We start from the raw sequence: 16,360 nt of genomic DNA, 5'->3' as shown, positions 1-16,360 counted from the left end.
TGCTTTGAATAAACATGACCGTGATACGCTTTAAATAAACATGACTCGATATTAAGAAATCTATTTGGATTCCTAGTCTGGTCCAATAAATTTATTTATTTTTTTCGAATAAAAAAAATTAATAACATGGTTGCTTATACGTGTTATATATATATATATATATATATATATATATATATTTTTTTTTTTTTTTGATTTTTTAAAATTAATCTCTCATTAAACCTAAAGAACAAAAAATGAAAATTTTTTCGAGTCTGGAGCCTTAGAAATTTCCAACTTGACTATCCAAAACGGGTAATGGGGAGTGAGAATGAGAATGAATTTTTTTTTAATAAGACTGGACGAGAATGTATGTTAATCTTAATCTAACGTTATTAATTTTGAAGTTGGAAGTTATTATCTTATTTTAAAAAGAAGAAAAGGAAGAACAATTCTATAATTAATGGTTTGTTGAAAATTTCCACAGATGAAAAACACTCATCTTATCTTACAACAGCAACATCCCGATCTTGATTTTGAGAGATTTTCACAATACAAAAAAAAAAAAATGAGGGCTTAATTCTTGTATTGTATTCCCTCTGATTCTGCCGCCCATTTCCCTCTCTGCACTTCATTGCAGGAGGTCCTTCATTCTCTCTCTCTCTCTCTCCGGTGAATTTAGATCTCTTCATTTCCTTTCATTTCCTTCGCCGATCCCTTCCCCCCCTTCAAATTTTGACTTCTTCCTCTCTGGATCGCTGTTTTTGTTTTTGAATCGCTCTCTGTTTGTAATTACCTTATCGTTATGAACGACTTTGAGGGTCTTCTAGCTACCAATTATGGATTCAAGCCCCAAGGTAAAGCCGCCCCAATGGCTGCTCCAAAGGGTACGTCCAATATCAACGCTACCACCTCCCCTAATTTCGATCTGGGATCTCGGGGCTCCTTCCGATCGACTAAGGCCTCTAATTCCTTATCTGGGTCTCTCGCCGATGACCATGATTCGCTTCATCGATCGATGAGTGCTCATGAGAATCGCGAATTTGGTGGTCTTGATGATTTGCTTGGTGGGTCGGCGAAATTCTCCAGAAAATCGGAGAATCGTGGGGGTGATTCGGATGTTAATTTTGACTCCCTATTTCATGGGGCTGGTAATTCTGGTCAACCGGCAGCTTCGAGCTCACCGGTTTATGATAAACCTGTGTATGATGATGATATCTTTGATGGCATTCCGGGCTTGAGAAGCTCGTCGAAAGTTCAGTATGATGATGTGTTTTCATCTATGTCTTCGCCGCCTAAAGCAGATTCAGCATTCGATGATCTTCTTGGGGGATTTGGTAAATCGGAAGGTGTGTCGAAGAGTACGGGTGGGAAAGGAACGCAGAGTAAAGATAAAGAAATTCCTGCTTTTGATGATTTGATACCTGGGTTTAGAAGCCGCAGCCCCCCTGGTGACAGGTATAACGTGGTGATGATGTGCAATCTTCAAATAGAGTGCTGTAGCTTAATTAAGCTTTGTAATTACCTTTTCATTAATGTGGGTTCGGGAAGTTTTCTAGATTTGGCACTTTAGAATGATTTATTACTGTCTCCACTATGTTTCATGTTGGCTAAGCCTGGTAGTTTTACATCTCTTGATGCAATTGCTTGTTTCTTCTTGACTTCTTTTGCTAGCCGACTCTAGGTTAGCATGGTTTTGTGGGGCTGCTTTGCACAGAGTACATGGCATTCTATGGAAGACTTTATGCTAAATGAAATGAATTCAAATACTCCATTAATCGGTCTTGAGTTTTGAAATTCGATCTCAGAGAAAGCCTTTCACTTGGTAGAATAGGATTTTGGGTTGGATTGGATCTTTTGGAGAATTTATATCACCAAATTCGTGGTCTTTATTAATGGTGAACCTTGAGGTAGAATTATTTCATTGAAAGATCTTAGGCAAAGTGATCTTATCTCTCCTTTTCTCATCAGACAACGAACTTAGAACTCGCAGCAGCATAACCAAATTGAGTCATTTTACTATGTGTGGTTGATAACATTGTTTTTGGGGCCTTTCGAGGAGATGGAACTAGATCGTATTATGGGTACTCTAAAGTCTTTTGAGCTTGCGGTATGAATGAAAATTAATCTACTTAAGACCCTTCTTGTCAATATTAATGTAGACGAAACCGAGAAGTCTCTAGGAAAGTTGAGAGACTTGGTTATTTGGTTGATTCTTGGCCTCTATTTGTTATCTCCGTTTTGTGTTGGGAAGTAATACCAACAAGCCAGATTTCTAGTCCCTTGTTGTTGAGAGAGTCTCTAAAAGGTTAGACAAATGAAAAAGATGTTATCTATTCCCAGAGAGGAAGATTTACCCTTGTGTAGTTCTTGTTCATACTCCCAACCAAGGTTTTAACCTCCTTGAAAAGAAAATGGGATTGATGGTTTCACATTTACTCGTCCTTCTCCATTTAACCAAAAAAAATCTGGAATCTAATTACAATGGCAACATTTCAAATAGCAAAACTGCAGTGGTATTAGGCATAAATATCTCAAACGAGGAATAAATTTGCTCTCTTTTTCCTTTGTAGCAAACTACAACCTTGGCCACTTCGACCAAAATATTGACCTCCCTATCAGATAGTCATTTAATATTGGGTGCAGATGTCCATTCAATTAAAGAATTTAGGCTTGTGTTCTGTACCATTCCTATGAAGAGATCAACTAAGAAAGTTAGCGGATAGAAAAAAAAAAGATTTGGGATATAATGCAGAGAATTAAAAAATCTAAATACCTCTGTCAACTATGACTTAGTCATTGGGTCATCATTGCAGATTGAGCTTTCCCCTATTTTGTGAAGATTCTTTTTTGGTATGTTAGAGGCCTTGGAATTGAAAGAGAAGCAGTTTGGTGTGGGATTCTATTAGACATATTGATTCAGTCTTCTTCTCACTAGGTTGGTCTTTGCTGCTACTGATATTCTTGTTCCTTGGAAAGAAAATCCTCTCATTTTTTGAAGTCCTTAGAGGTATGTGTCTTTTCACTTTTCATAAAGTTTTCATTTGATAGTAACACATCTTGTTGGATTTTAGGTGTTTATTGGCCAACCAACGGTAGGTATTGATATCATTTTTGGCAAAATTATGATCTTTATGGTCTTTGTAATGGTTGTTGGTGCATTACAGGTGATTCATTGTTGTTAGATGGGCTTTTGAAAAATCTTCTAGAGGAAATATCACTTGTAATATGAGACATTTTTACAAATTCATTGGTGAGCTTTCATTGAGGGATGTTTGCCTTTCAATTGTTTCTCTTAGTCCAATATTAGGGTTTCTTGTCTCAAATGAGTGGTTGCTATTGTCTCCTTGGCTTATTGGAAGGAGAGAAATGGATCCTTTTTGTAGTTCTCCCAAAAACATATACCTTTTATTCGGGACCTATGCTATTAAATCTGAGAACTTTTGGCTTTCTCATCACAGCTTCTCAATCTAGAAAAGAAGGTGGCATTGCTTCTGTGGTGGAATGAGTTAAAATTGAAAAACTCAAAATTTTGAAGCAAGGTTTGAAGGGATGGAATATGGAGATTTCTGGAGATCCTACTATGAAAAAGTTAAAATTTACCAAGTCAATTAAAGATAGTGACTTGAGCTACATCGGATGCGCAATGAATATAATTTTTACACCTATTGGGAGAAAATGGAAACTTGAGCTACTTCAAGACATGTACTTAGAAGGTAGGCAATGGCCTTAGTAATGTAGAACTCATTGGCTTGAAGATGGTGGAGAAGACTCCAATTTCTTTCACAAAATTGCTAATGGTAGTAGGAGAAAAGCTTTCATTCAGGAGTTGATCAAGGATTGGGTGTGATCTTGTTTACAAAGAACCAAATTAAGAGATGCGTGGTTGATCTCTTTTTGAACTCTTGAAGGGAGGCTTGTTTTTTCATCTTTGAGGCCATCTGTTGTGATCCGATAAGTGAAATAGATATTGGATGATTTATTAGTCCTTTTGACAACACAGAGATTAGGAAAATAATTAAAAGTTAGGGAAGTCACAAAGCTCCTTACCTTGATGATTTTATTACACATTGAGGTGTTTGAGCATTGCCAAGTTGGATTCTGTAGAGGTGATCTAGTTATATTTTTTTTAATTTGATTCTTAGGATGGAACTCTTAATGCTTGCTTCAATGAGAATTTTATTTTCCTCATCTCCAAGAAGATTAAAGCAACCATGATGAGATGAATATCCACCTATGAAGCATTTACAAAATTCTGGGCAAACCTAGAAACGAGGGGTAGGTTTGAGATATCAAAATCTGCTTTGAATAGAAAGCATCTTCCATGGCAAACCTGTGCCTCGTTTCTGGGTTTACAATGGAAAGTGAACACACTCTGAAATTCGTTTCTATTCGCTTGAAATAATAATCAGCTATTAGACCATGAACAGCATCTTCAAGCTGAGCATTCGCTTTAGTTGAGGATGGTTGGCTTGAATGATGCTGTCTGCTGGTAAAAATAACAAACTCATTTTCTATTCACTTCAAAATTTCAAGTCCTTGTACTTAAATATGTTATCGTGGCAGTCTCATGGCTCATTTTCCTTCTTCTTCTTCTTTTTTTCTTTGTCAGTTTGCTTCATTATTGTACTTTATTAACTATGTAATCCCCCTTGAGATTCCTCCACTACTTTCTTCCTCATTTGGACTTTCTTTACTATACTATAGAAGAAGAGACTGCCTAAATAGAGCAGTATATTCTAACGTTTCATAGGCACTCAGAAATTTTGGAACTGGGTTTTCCTTTCTTTTAATGGATGCTGTTCTGACTCGCAAATGAAAAATGGAATGATGCTTATGCTTCCTATAATATTATTTTCAGGTCAACCTCAGGAGCTAGCTGGTCATCAGAGCCAACTTCAGTTAAGAGTAAAACATCCTCCAAGCCAATGGAAAACCCGTTTGGGACATCGAAGGAGCACAGTGACCCACATGAAGAAGCTAGTGACATTGGTAATTTTAAAAGCCCAAAATTTGATGGTTACCCTTCCTCAGATGCAAATAATAAAGCTTTTGATGATATGGACCCATTTGCTAGCCTTGGTAAATCTGTCCCAGCATTTTCATCAGAAGGCAGTAATAGAGATATGGCTAGGAGTCCTCCTAGGGTACACCGAAATGCTGCTGGGCCTCAAAATTCTAACAGTAAAGAAACTGTGGAAAAACAATCTGGAAGAACTTCTGGACAACCTTTGAAGAAGGATGTGTCTGCTAAGAATGATAGACAAGATGATCAGCCTATGTTTGATATTCCTACAGTTCCAAGTAATTCTCACAAATTTATGCCTCAATCAACATCTCCTCCTGCTTCAAAAGATGAAAATGTGATGGGGGATACATCTAGATTTGAAGATAATGTTGAACCTGATGAAATATGGCTCACTGTATCAGAGATTCCTCTTTTTACACAACCCACTGTTGCACCACCCCCTTCAAGACCACCACCTCCTATACCACAGCAGGTTCCAAAAGAAGGAATGGGTTTGTCTGGCTCCCGAAGTTCAAAGATGAATGCTAATGACTTTTCTTCATTTCCCAATTCTACACATCATTTTCAGATTCCTAAACCTGCCTCTGCTTCAATGGGAGATCAAGTATCTTCAATTGATGAACTTGAGGAATTTGCCATGGGAAGAAATCAAAGTAATGCTGATGAACAAGTCAACGGTCTTTCTAGTGAAGAATTAGAGATGAATTCTGCTGCTGCAGCCATGAAGGAGGCAATGGATAGAGCTGAGGCGAAGTTTAAGCATGCCAAGGAAGTGAGGGAGAGAGAGAGTACAAGAACTTCTAGAAGTAAAGAAGCTGTATATTGGGATAGAGAGGAGAAAGGCATGCGAAATGAGAGAGTTGAAGATGAGGAGAGTTTGGATCATGAACGGTTCCAAAGGGAAAGGGAAAGGGAAGAGAAGGAGAAGGAGAAACGGAGAGTTGAAAAAGAGAGGGAAAGAACGAGGGAGCTTGAGAAGGAAAGAGAGGAGAGGGAGAAAGAACAAAGAAGGTTAGAGAAGGAAAGGGAGAGAGCTAGGGAGCTTGAGATGGAAAGGATAAAAGTCAGACAGGCTGTTGAAAGGGCCACAAGGGAAGCACGTGAGAGGGCAGCTACTGAAGCTCGCTTAAAAGCTGAAAGGGCTGCTGTTGAAAAGGCAAATGCGGAGGCTCGAGAACGTGCTGAAAGGACTGCAGTTCAGAGAGCTCAAGCTGAAGCTCGTGAAAGGGCTGCAGCAGAGGCCCGGGAAAGAGCGGAAAGGGCTGCAGCAGAGGCACGGGAAAAAGCAGAAAAGGCAGCTGCAGAAGCAAAAGAGAGGGAAGCAAGAGAGAGAGCTTCTGTTGCGAGGGCAGAAGCTGAAGCACGAAGTAGGGCAGAGCGAGCTGCTGTGGAAAGAGCTGCTGCAGAGGCTCGAGAAAGGGCTGCTGCAGACGCTCGAGATAGGGCTGCTGCTGCAGCCAGGGCAAGCCAACAGAAGGCTGAAAATGACCTTGAGTCATTTTTTAGCATGGGTAGAGCCAGTAGTGCACCTAGGCCTAGGGCCAACCCTATGGTGAGGACTCGAGTTTGTAAATCTTCTGAGGCTGCCCTTGCTTCCTTTCCAATCTCTGGTTACCTACTGATTGTTTTTTCCAGGATAACTTCTTTGATGCCCAACCTCCAAGTAGACCAGCGTCTGAGACAACTAAACCATCTTCTGCCACTTCATCAAATCTGAGGAAAGCATCTTCAGCCACTAATATTGTTGATGATCTTTCAGCTATTTTTGGAGGTACTTCTACAATCTGAATACTATATTTGACAAAGTTTCAGCGTAGAACTTGAACCTTTTTTATCACAGTCGTTGACTTTTAGTGTTTGTTTTGGCAAAGGTCCTCCATCTTCTGGAGAATTCCAGGAAGTTGATGGGGAAAGTGAGGAAAGACGAAGAGCCAGGTTGGAACGCCACCAGAGGGTTCAATCACGTGCGGTATGCTTGTGTGTTTTCTGTTTAAATATGCGTTACAATACATGTTGACACTGACAAAAGAGATAAAAACACTTGGATTAGAACTACTGTATTACATTTTATAGTCCGTATGGACTTATATTTGATTATAATCTATTTATGCTGTTGCCCTTGCAATGTGCTCTGTTTTAAAGAGCCTTTTCAAATTTGTATGTTTTGTTTCAGGCTAAAGCTCTTGCTGAGAAAAATGAGCGAGATCTTCAAATGCAGAGGGAACAAGCCGAGAGACATGTGAGTGCATGTTCTTGATATTTATTGCCTTTGTTTCTTTTCCATTTTTGAGCTCATCCATTTATCTTTTGTGTATGCTAGAACTCGGGTTTTATTGTTTTGAATCTGTGTTGCTCAAGAGGATTGGAGAAAACCTAGTTTTTTATATTGTTGTTATAGTTTTTTATATTGTTGTTATCTGCCTCATCTTGTTTTCATTTACTTTTCTCGTAATTTTCTGAGACTGAACATAGATTTATCAATGAAATATTTGAAGTACTCGATATAATCTGATTAGAAAAATGGTGTAATGACACCTCGATTTGTAAACCAACCAAAAAACTTGGAAGGAAATTTGTTTTAGTCAGGTGATCGTCACTGCAGTCTAAAACTTGATTTCAAATTGGAAGTCCTGAAAAATTTACCATGATCTGAAGCTACTAACTGCTTGTTTTCCCCATGCTATATCCGGATGATGATGAAGTGGAAGAAACTATTTAACATTTTCTGCCACTCTATATCTTTATATTACATAGAACAATCTTGCAATTTGAAACCATTTTCTTTTTTTAAAGAAGCAAGCATTTCATTAGATTTTCCCTCAATATTATGTTTGCAGAGAATTTCTGAAACACTGGATTCTGAGATCAAGCGTTGGGCTGCCGGGAAGGAGGGCAATTTACGTGCTCTTTTATCAACTTTGCAATATGTATGTTCTTCGTCAGCATTTTACTTTTGCTTTATTGCATCATCTGAAATCGTTATAAATCCTGAGAGCATGTGGGCCTTCACTTTCTTTACCTCAAAACATTTTAACTTCATAATTTTTTCAATTCAAACTTGAATAATGAATGATCATTTGAACTGAACCCATTCAATCTTGTTGAACTGATTTGAATCTAAATTAACCTAATATCACCTTATAAATCCAACCCAAACCATCGTGTTCCTCAATTTTGTGAGTACCTATATTAAAGATATTAACAGAACTCATTGTGGATTTATTAGCTAAAGAACCTTGCAAGCATTTCGTTTAGAATAAAGAATTCAAATGGTATTATAAGAGGCTAGGTGTCAGAATGAATTGTTCTTTTTTAACATGGCATGAGAATACTGTTCTGATTGACTGGTTGGTTTACCTGTTTTTTTCACTGTTGAATTATAATAGGTGCTCTGGCCTGAGTGTGGGTGGCAGCCAGTTTCTTTGACTGAGATGGTTATTCCAAATGCAGTCAAGAAAGCATATAGGAAAGCAACACTGTGCATTCACCCCGATAAGGTGCAGCAAAAAGGTGCCACTCTTCAGCAAAAGTATGTTGCTGAGAAGGTGTTTGACATTTTAAAGGTACTTCAGAGTAATATATAGTTTGATAATGATAAGAAAAGCCATAATCTAACTCAAAATTTCAACTACTGCAATATTTGATATTTCACAATGTTTCCTGTTAGTTATTGGATGTTATATGAGCACTTTGATAGAAGTATGATTTTATTGTAGTTGGTTACTGATTTTTTTAGTTATGCCTACTTACGCTCGATTTCGATAATATGTTTTTTACCATACTTGCAATTACATTTCAGTTCTTAGTCAAATTTCAAAAACAAAAATATGTCTCTATAAACTCTCAGTTTCTACTATCTCTTCTCTGTTGTGTTTCGGATTTTGTGATCTCGATTGCACTTATTAAAGATGTCTATACCGTGATGACAGGAGGCGTGGAACAAATTTAATTCGGAGGAACTTTTCTAAATTCATTTGATGATTTTTGTAAGAGGAAAGGGGAGAATGGTTATCTGGTTTGAAGGAAAGCTTCATATTGGTGGTGTTCTTCGGAGTTCATCTTGGCATGCAACCAGTAAGCCATGGCGTCGTCGTGATTTGGTTGACGAGATGAATTCCAAATGGTAATATGATTTAATTGTTTCTTATTCTTTTTGTTTATCCTGTATAATGGATGATGGTTCCCCCCCTGGTGTTTTGCTCTAAGTCAAGAAAAAGGAAGAAAGATCAGTGTATGAATGAATGGTAATATGATGGGGAAGAGTTAGATATGAAGTAGAAATATGATGATGAAGTCATTTCTTCACCGATTCTTGCTTGTGATATGTACAATCTGGGTGAATATGTAGAAGAAATTGTGTTCACAATCACACTTTTGAGTAACATAAGAAATTTCAATTGGTTTTTTTCCTTTCCTCTGTTGTCTGATTCACTTGTTCTAAGTTCTGAGAAGTTCGTTCAACGGTGTTGGATGATCACGACCTGAGGGATTGAATCCGAGTTGTTCAGGGTGTCGTGATGACTGGTAAACGTCGTCATGTTAGATGGCTTAGAGCAAGTCATTTTAGTATAGAAGTTATGCTAGCTTGTTTTCACAGCTATGTTTCACAAATGTAGCTCTACTTGAGCTCGTACATTTATGATGGTTCCATCAAGTATCTTGACACTCCTCTTCCAACACCGTTCAACTCGAGCGAACCCACGAAAGAACAAATAAGATATAGGAGACATTCGTGTACCAATAGAGTAGGTGTTCATTAGAAAAAAAAAGACGATCTTCATCTCATTGGAATAGTTGGTTTTGAGAAAACCTAAACCTATCCCCGTCCTAAAAAGGGACGAGAGATTACACAAGTAGATTACCCAAATAATTGGTTTTGATAGGTCGATGGTTAATGTTGAGTGTCACAATCGCATTCTTGTAGCAACGAGACAACGATTGTGTGACGCTTGTTCTAACCCAACGAACAAGTCAGTCGTGTGAAATTCGCACTTTGCGTACAATATCGACGTATACTCGAGTCTCGAGTCATGTTTGAGAGAAATGTTTTACAAAACGTGAAAGAGAAAATACATTGAAAACAGAGAAAATACATTGAAAACAAATTTAAAGAAAGTAACTTTGTAAGTTAAAAGTGAGTAGGCAACAATAACGACTTTGATAATATATAACCCAGGTGAGAAGAATTGACGATTAATCACACCTCTGTATTACTTTTTGAGACATTTTAACCTTGTGGGTGTAGACATGATTTTGGTGATCGATCATAAATACAACAAAAATAATAAATGTCTATCTAACAGAAAGCAAGTAAAAAGAGTTCGAAACGAGCATGCAACCATGAACAACACGTCTTGCACAAACATGACCGAGATATCCAACATGCGATTGTTATGTTCTGCAAATTAAAGAAGAAATATGAACTTACTCTTACATAATTTTACGTTATCCACATTATTGATACATGACTATATTATTGATTTTTTCTTATATTTTGTACCTCTAATATCTAGGCGAGCAACAAAATTCAAGAAATCGAGCCAACTAAATAAAAACCCTTGAACTAATTTCAATCGGAATCGATTTTGCTAAATGCAAGACCGATCGATCGATCGACTAACTCAAGAAAAGCTCAAAAACCCCAACCAACCAACATTATTAAAACTATACTATATATAACATCTCGTTCAATTCGATGAAGTGATGAAACCGGCAACATCAATTATTTATTTGACTGGTTACTCAGCCGACAGAAACCCTCCACCATAAAATTAATAAAAATGGATATGTTGATGGTCGGTGCTGGTTAGAGTTCAGCACCGACACCAATTAATCGATGCTCACTCCTCATTCAGATAGAATTTAATACTTAGATACAGGTAAGTAGTTGGGATATTTATTACGATATTAACGCCAATAAACATAAAATAAAAATAAAAATAAGAAACATTGATAGACCCCTCCACTATGTTTTTTGTCTCATGTTTTTTTGTGGTTCTCTTTTTCATATTCACATATTCTATTGTTCATTCTCAAAACAAAATAAAATTTGAACTCTTCTCTATGAAACTTCCTTCCTTTGTATTGTGTGCTCAATTATTTAGTTTTGGATATATTATAGTTTTTAATTTTAATTCCTTAATAATTAATTAATTTTTAAAGAGGAAAAAAATACTACCTTATAAAACGTTAGTTTAGTCGAAAGATATACTGTCTAATTAGATGCCCCAACTAGTGGAAATGGTTAGGGGTCTCCTGGACGGGGGAATTGGGCCACTAAGTTGTGAACTCTTTTCTGAGAGAGGGGCGTGGGACCACATAGGTTAACATAGTAGCTGACTAGCACACTGGATCGCTCCACTCAAACTTAGGAGACTTTATGGTCTTGTGGGAAAGGTCTACAAGCTAACCTCCCGTGGATGATGTTAAGACTAGCCGACACTATACTAATCCATTAGATTTTATGAGGTAGCTCCTCGACCCAGGACATCAGTCATTCATTGTGTAAGTAATGCAAGCTACGTAAGTCAAAAAACAGAAAGGTTGTAGAACATGCACAGACCCCTAGAAGGTAAGATTCTGATCAAAGATGCTCGAAACTTCAAGGCACCCAAAATGCTCATCTAGGAGTAGAAACTAGGCTCGAACTTCCTATGGCCTAGAGTAAAGCTCGTGGAAACCTGCTAGGTTAAGGATGCAATGAGAACTTGCAAGTAGGTCGTTGGTCGAGGTGAAGGGGTGATTGAGAGCTCTGCAACCATAGAGGGATGTCGACCTGGGGCATTATGTTTTCTAAATTTTCGTGGGTTGTTATTACAACTATTTTGTATTCAGATCTCGTTCCCTCTTTTATAAACTACTTGGACATCTCATACATTTTAAAATTTTATCGTAATTTCACTATTGTCGTTTATACATGTTTTCACTGCATTATGTGTTAGTCTCGGTCCTTGTTTACGAAGCCTTGAAAATCAGGTTGTGACAATGTTACGATTCTTGAAAGGCCTCACGGAAGGTTAAGGGTTCATTTTGAGCCTATATAAATCCATATTTGTTCTCCTCGTAAAATAGATTTGAAGAATGTAATAAAAATAATGTTCGTTATCTCTTTTAGTCTAGAGCTAAGTTTCTTTGTAATTCTATGTAGTTCGTGTTCCGTGCTTAGAATCATTCAAGCTTGACTCTATCAATCTTACAATTTTACGTGTTCATAAGGGTATCACCTAACATGATTTTCACTTTCTCGATTTTGATTTGCAAAAGTAGAACACTTCCATTTTTTTTCACAATAACGACGATTAAAGCACAAATTCCGACAAAGGGTATCATCTAACTAGCACATGTTCCAACAGAAAAATTTGTTCGGTACGAAAAAGAGGAGACCTACAAAATAAAGAATAACACACGAGCACAATACTTACCCCACACACTTCAATGTTTAAGTCATAACGGAGAAAAGTGTTACGACGTAGATTTTAGAATTTCCTTTGTAAGATTGGAATTGAAAGAGGATTTCCGTTCCTCCTCAGAAGTTAGACCGAAAGAGGTTGAACCCAGTCCAAAAGCTTTCCTAGAGCTCGTTTGGCTTAGAACTATTTCCACCTTGAGCTCCTTCAGTCTCGGTAGTTCTTTATTTCCAAAAATATTATAATTCATACCTTTACGTCTTAACCGGCTAAACTATCCGACCTATATACATGACTCGTCCTCTCAAACGGGTATTTCCCCGAAGGAAACCAGAACTCGACATTCCAATAATAATCACGACCCCAGATATCTTGAAAATTCACGTGAAAGTTAGGGTTTATGTTAAAAGGTATTCACTTGTGGACCAACCATATGGGATAAAATCAAAATAGTAGTGATGAATGGATGCTTTCTATGCACTATTTAGTCACATTATGATAATAATAATAATATATAATATTGTGTGAACCATAGGATATAACATCATATATGTCTTTATCTTCTTTCTATTTGGCTTTGTCCCTCTTTTGTATGTGTTCATCATGGGGAATACTAACTACCAAAATTTCGTGCCCTCGACCTCAACCGCTTTTGGTCGCTTTTTTCTAGAACCGTGAGCTTTAAACGCTCTGTTTAGTAGGGTTTTGATGAAACTTTAAAAAAAATACCTTTGAACTTTTAAAAAAAATTAAAAAAATATATATTATTACTGATACCGTTAATATTTTGAGGCTTAATTTTTGAGCTTTTATGATTGAGCTACCGAAAAAGAAGGTACATCTTGTTTTTCGGTAGCTCGATCATTGTAACTTTAAAAGTAAGCGTGTTTTGCTTTGAGCAATTATATGTTGGGTGACCTCTTAAGAATTTTCGTATAATACATGTGAGTGAAGACAAAATATGCTGGAAGGACTCGGTGTTGATCTGTGCGGATAATCTTCACTCTTAAAAGCAATGAGTAAGTAACCTGACAATGTCAACGAAAGATACAAACCCTACACATGGTTCTACGTTAGAGCTTTGTTCACTCCCAAATAGTAAAAAGGAAGAGATTTGTTAAGGTTGTTTTCACTTTCACATGGAAAGCCCACAATTAAAATCAAAATGGGCTTAGGTTATGTTTTCTTTAATATACACAAAACCCTATTAGAGTCGCTACCGTCGTCGTAACGTAATTATTTTGTGCGGAATGTTTAAACTTCATAAAACATAAATTTGATCTTAAAACACTGTACCGTCATCGTAACGTAATTATTTTGCGCGGAAATAAGTGTTTAAACTTCAAAAAACATAAATTTCATCTTAAAACACTGTACCGTCATCGTAACGTAATTATTTTGTGCGGAAATAAGTGTTTAAACTTCATAAAACATAAATTTCATCTTAAAACACTGTCATGGACTTACATGTTCAAAAACATCCTTAAAACGACACAACGAAATACTAAATGAAATAAATAAACATTATAGGTAAAAAAAAAAAAAAAAAAAAAAAAAAAAAAAAAAAAAAAACTATATTCTAACGTAAGTCTAAGAAAATAAATATAATTACCCTATGCATGTATCATGGTCTCGAATTGCGATGTCATCGTCAAAGTAGCACATGGCTTGAGTATTTTGAGAAACACTTAGTAAGTAACCCCGCTATTGGGGTTAGATGCAAGCAGATACAATCATGAGTGAGACCTATCATATCAGTCTATATTCTTTAGGTGGATATCCCGAGCGAGTTAATTTGATGTGTATTTACTGTTCTACATATGGTTCATACGTGCGAGTATGGACCTACAAGTCGGTTTGTATATAAGCCCCGCCTATTCTTTCATGGGAATAGGTCTCCATAGTTTTAAATGATGTCATATCTACATTATTTTCATGACATAGCATCCGTATGAGACAAACATACGTAGTACTAGTCATTTCTTTCATGATGGACATAGATGACTTATCAATATCTTATAGGCATAGAGTGAACATGTTTACACAGTTTACATGGTGTGGCATATGAAGGTTCGTGCATCATAGTTTCAAAACATAGCATAATAATCTCATTGTATAACTTATAACATAGCATAACTGTATCATGACGTAACTTATATCATAGCATAAATATAACGTAACACACGTCAGACAATCATAAAACATGACACGTACAAGGGTCACAGAGCATACACGTCCCTTGTTATTGGTAACCAAAAAGAGGGATTAAAGAAGAGAGCGAGTTAACATGAGATCAACCATACAGATGACCTCTCCGACGAAAAATTCAAAACATTTTAACAAGGTGGGTGCAATTTGACGAAAAATAAGAATTTAGAAATTCGACTTATCAGCATGACCTCTCCGACGATCATTCTTCATTCACGGATTGGATTTTCGTAATATTGGGGAATGGGGATATTATTCCACCAAAAAAAAAAAAAAAAAAAAAAAAATCGATATTTTTACGATTATCCTCACGATCGAACTAAGTTTTGAAGTAACTTAGAGAGAGTTTTTCGTTTAATGGGTTTTTTTCTTTAGAACTGCTTCGATGATACGCACGTAGTAACAATTCGATCATATTTTTTAAGTATCTAACAAGGAACTCGAGAATATGAAACTAGGATAAGAACTAAAACCAATTATTTGATCGTGAATGAAAGAACGAAAAACGAACGATTTGAAAGGAAAACAAATAAGTACAAAATTTTCAAACCCAAACCTCACTACACTCTCATGGTAGTAATTTGAAATGTGAATTATTGACGTTATCTTTACTTATTCCACGCACGTTCACCTGTCTCCTACACCAAAAGACAAATTATTTTGCCTACGATCGACTTCATAAAGGGTGTTTCGTGGGCTTCTCCTTAAGGTTTTAAATTCACCCCTTCAGGGCCCAACATCCTCGCTGGCACTCGTTTCTTTTTCGATGTAGGACCACCACCAAATCCACCCCCTTCGGGGCCCAGCGTCCTTACTGGCACACCATTTTGGGGAACAGCCTCGGGTGTAGCCTCCTCACTGGCACATCGCTCGGTGCTTGACTTTGATACCATTTGAAACAGACCAGGCTCCACCGCTAGCAAATATTGTCTTCTTTCTTTGGGCTTCTCCTCAAGAGTTTAAAACGTATCTGCTCGGAAAAGATTTTCACAAATGGTGTTTCGTTCTCATCCCCAACCAATGTGGGATATCACAGGTAATATAAAAATAATATGATATATGTGTTGTTAAACGAAACTGTATGTCTTGAAAATATGATATATGTTCTAAAATTATTTTATGATACATAGTTTGGAGCTTAGATTTGATTCAAAAATGTTGGGTTGAAAAATTGAAAGTAATACGGCTAATTTTGTTTTTATAGCATGTGACAGAAAATGAATTTAGTGATTTAATGGATGTTTAATTCAAACTATATGATTGAAACTATGAACAAAATATCATCAATTTCTTACTATAAAATAATAATATCAACATCAAATATTAATTATTCTTTTCTTCGATTTAAATTCTAAACTCTATTATAAGACGGAGATTTATGTAATTTGAAGAGAAAAATAAGATAATCAAATAAGTAGTAACGGTTTTTCATCTGAAATGTCGTTTTAAAAAACGGTTTTTTTTTTTTTCTCTTTTTTATATTTTTGCTGAAATACGAGCACTGTGAAATTAGGGTACGTTGTTGCTATTATTATTTTAATTTTCGATAAGCATTCGATCTTCCCCTCCCCTCGTGCTCCATTGAGGTTTAGGTATGGTTTCTCCTCTCTATTTCCACGACTACCGTTGCGTATAAAGCTCTTTGTTGTCACGAACCAACGAGAGGAGGTTCATCAAAGCGAGTGGCAAATGATGAAATATATTAGCCATCATCGTAAGATGGTTCGAGACGAAACGG

At 36.7% G+C, this 16,360-nt stretch overlaps 1 protein-coding gene across 1 annotated transcript; it reads left to right on the top strand.

Moving 5' to 3' along the window:
• The first annotated feature begins 458 nt into the window (after positions 1–458).
• LOC111781373 (auxilin-related protein 2) lies at positions 459–9,420 on the top strand. The gene is made up of 8 exons (XM_023661926.2): positions 459–1,437; positions 4,841–6,560; positions 6,644–6,779; positions 6,880–6,977; positions 7,182–7,247; positions 7,846–7,935; positions 8,395–8,571; positions 8,938–9,420. Exons 1-8 carry the CDS (start codon positions 785–787, stop codon positions 8,974–8,976), a joined length of 2,979 nt encoding a protein of 992 aa, XP_023517694.2. The 5' UTR covers positions 459–784; the 3' UTR covers positions 8,977–9,420.
• The last annotated feature ends 6,940 nt before the right edge of the window (positions 9,421–16,360 follow it).

Source organism: Cucurbita pepo, chromosome 19, assembly GCF_057944985.1.
Source record: "Cucurbita pepo subsp. pepo isolate OVF chromosome 19, ASM5794498v1, whole genome shotgun sequence".
Taxonomy (NCBI): Eukaryota; Viridiplantae; Streptophyta; class Magnoliopsida; order Cucurbitales; family Cucurbitaceae; genus Cucurbita; species Cucurbita pepo.
This window is presented reverse-complemented; position numbering and strand designations above follow the sequence as displayed.

What these genes read in the sequence shown, in the direction of transcription:
- LOC111781373 (XM_023661926.2), top strand. Translation starts at nt 785, where the DNA reads ATGAACGACTTTGAGGGTCTTCTAGCTACCAATTATGGATTCAAGCCC. An exon ending in AGAGGGTTCAATCACGTGCG is followed by an intron (nt 6,978 to 7,181) that starts GTATGCTTGTGT and finishes GTTTTGTTTCAG; the next exon opens with GCTAAAGCTCTTGCTGAGAA. An exon ending in GGGAACAAGCCGAGAGACAT is followed by an intron (nt 7,248 to 7,845) that starts GTGAGTGCATGT and finishes TTATGTTTGCAG; the next exon opens with AGAATTTCTGAAACACTGGA.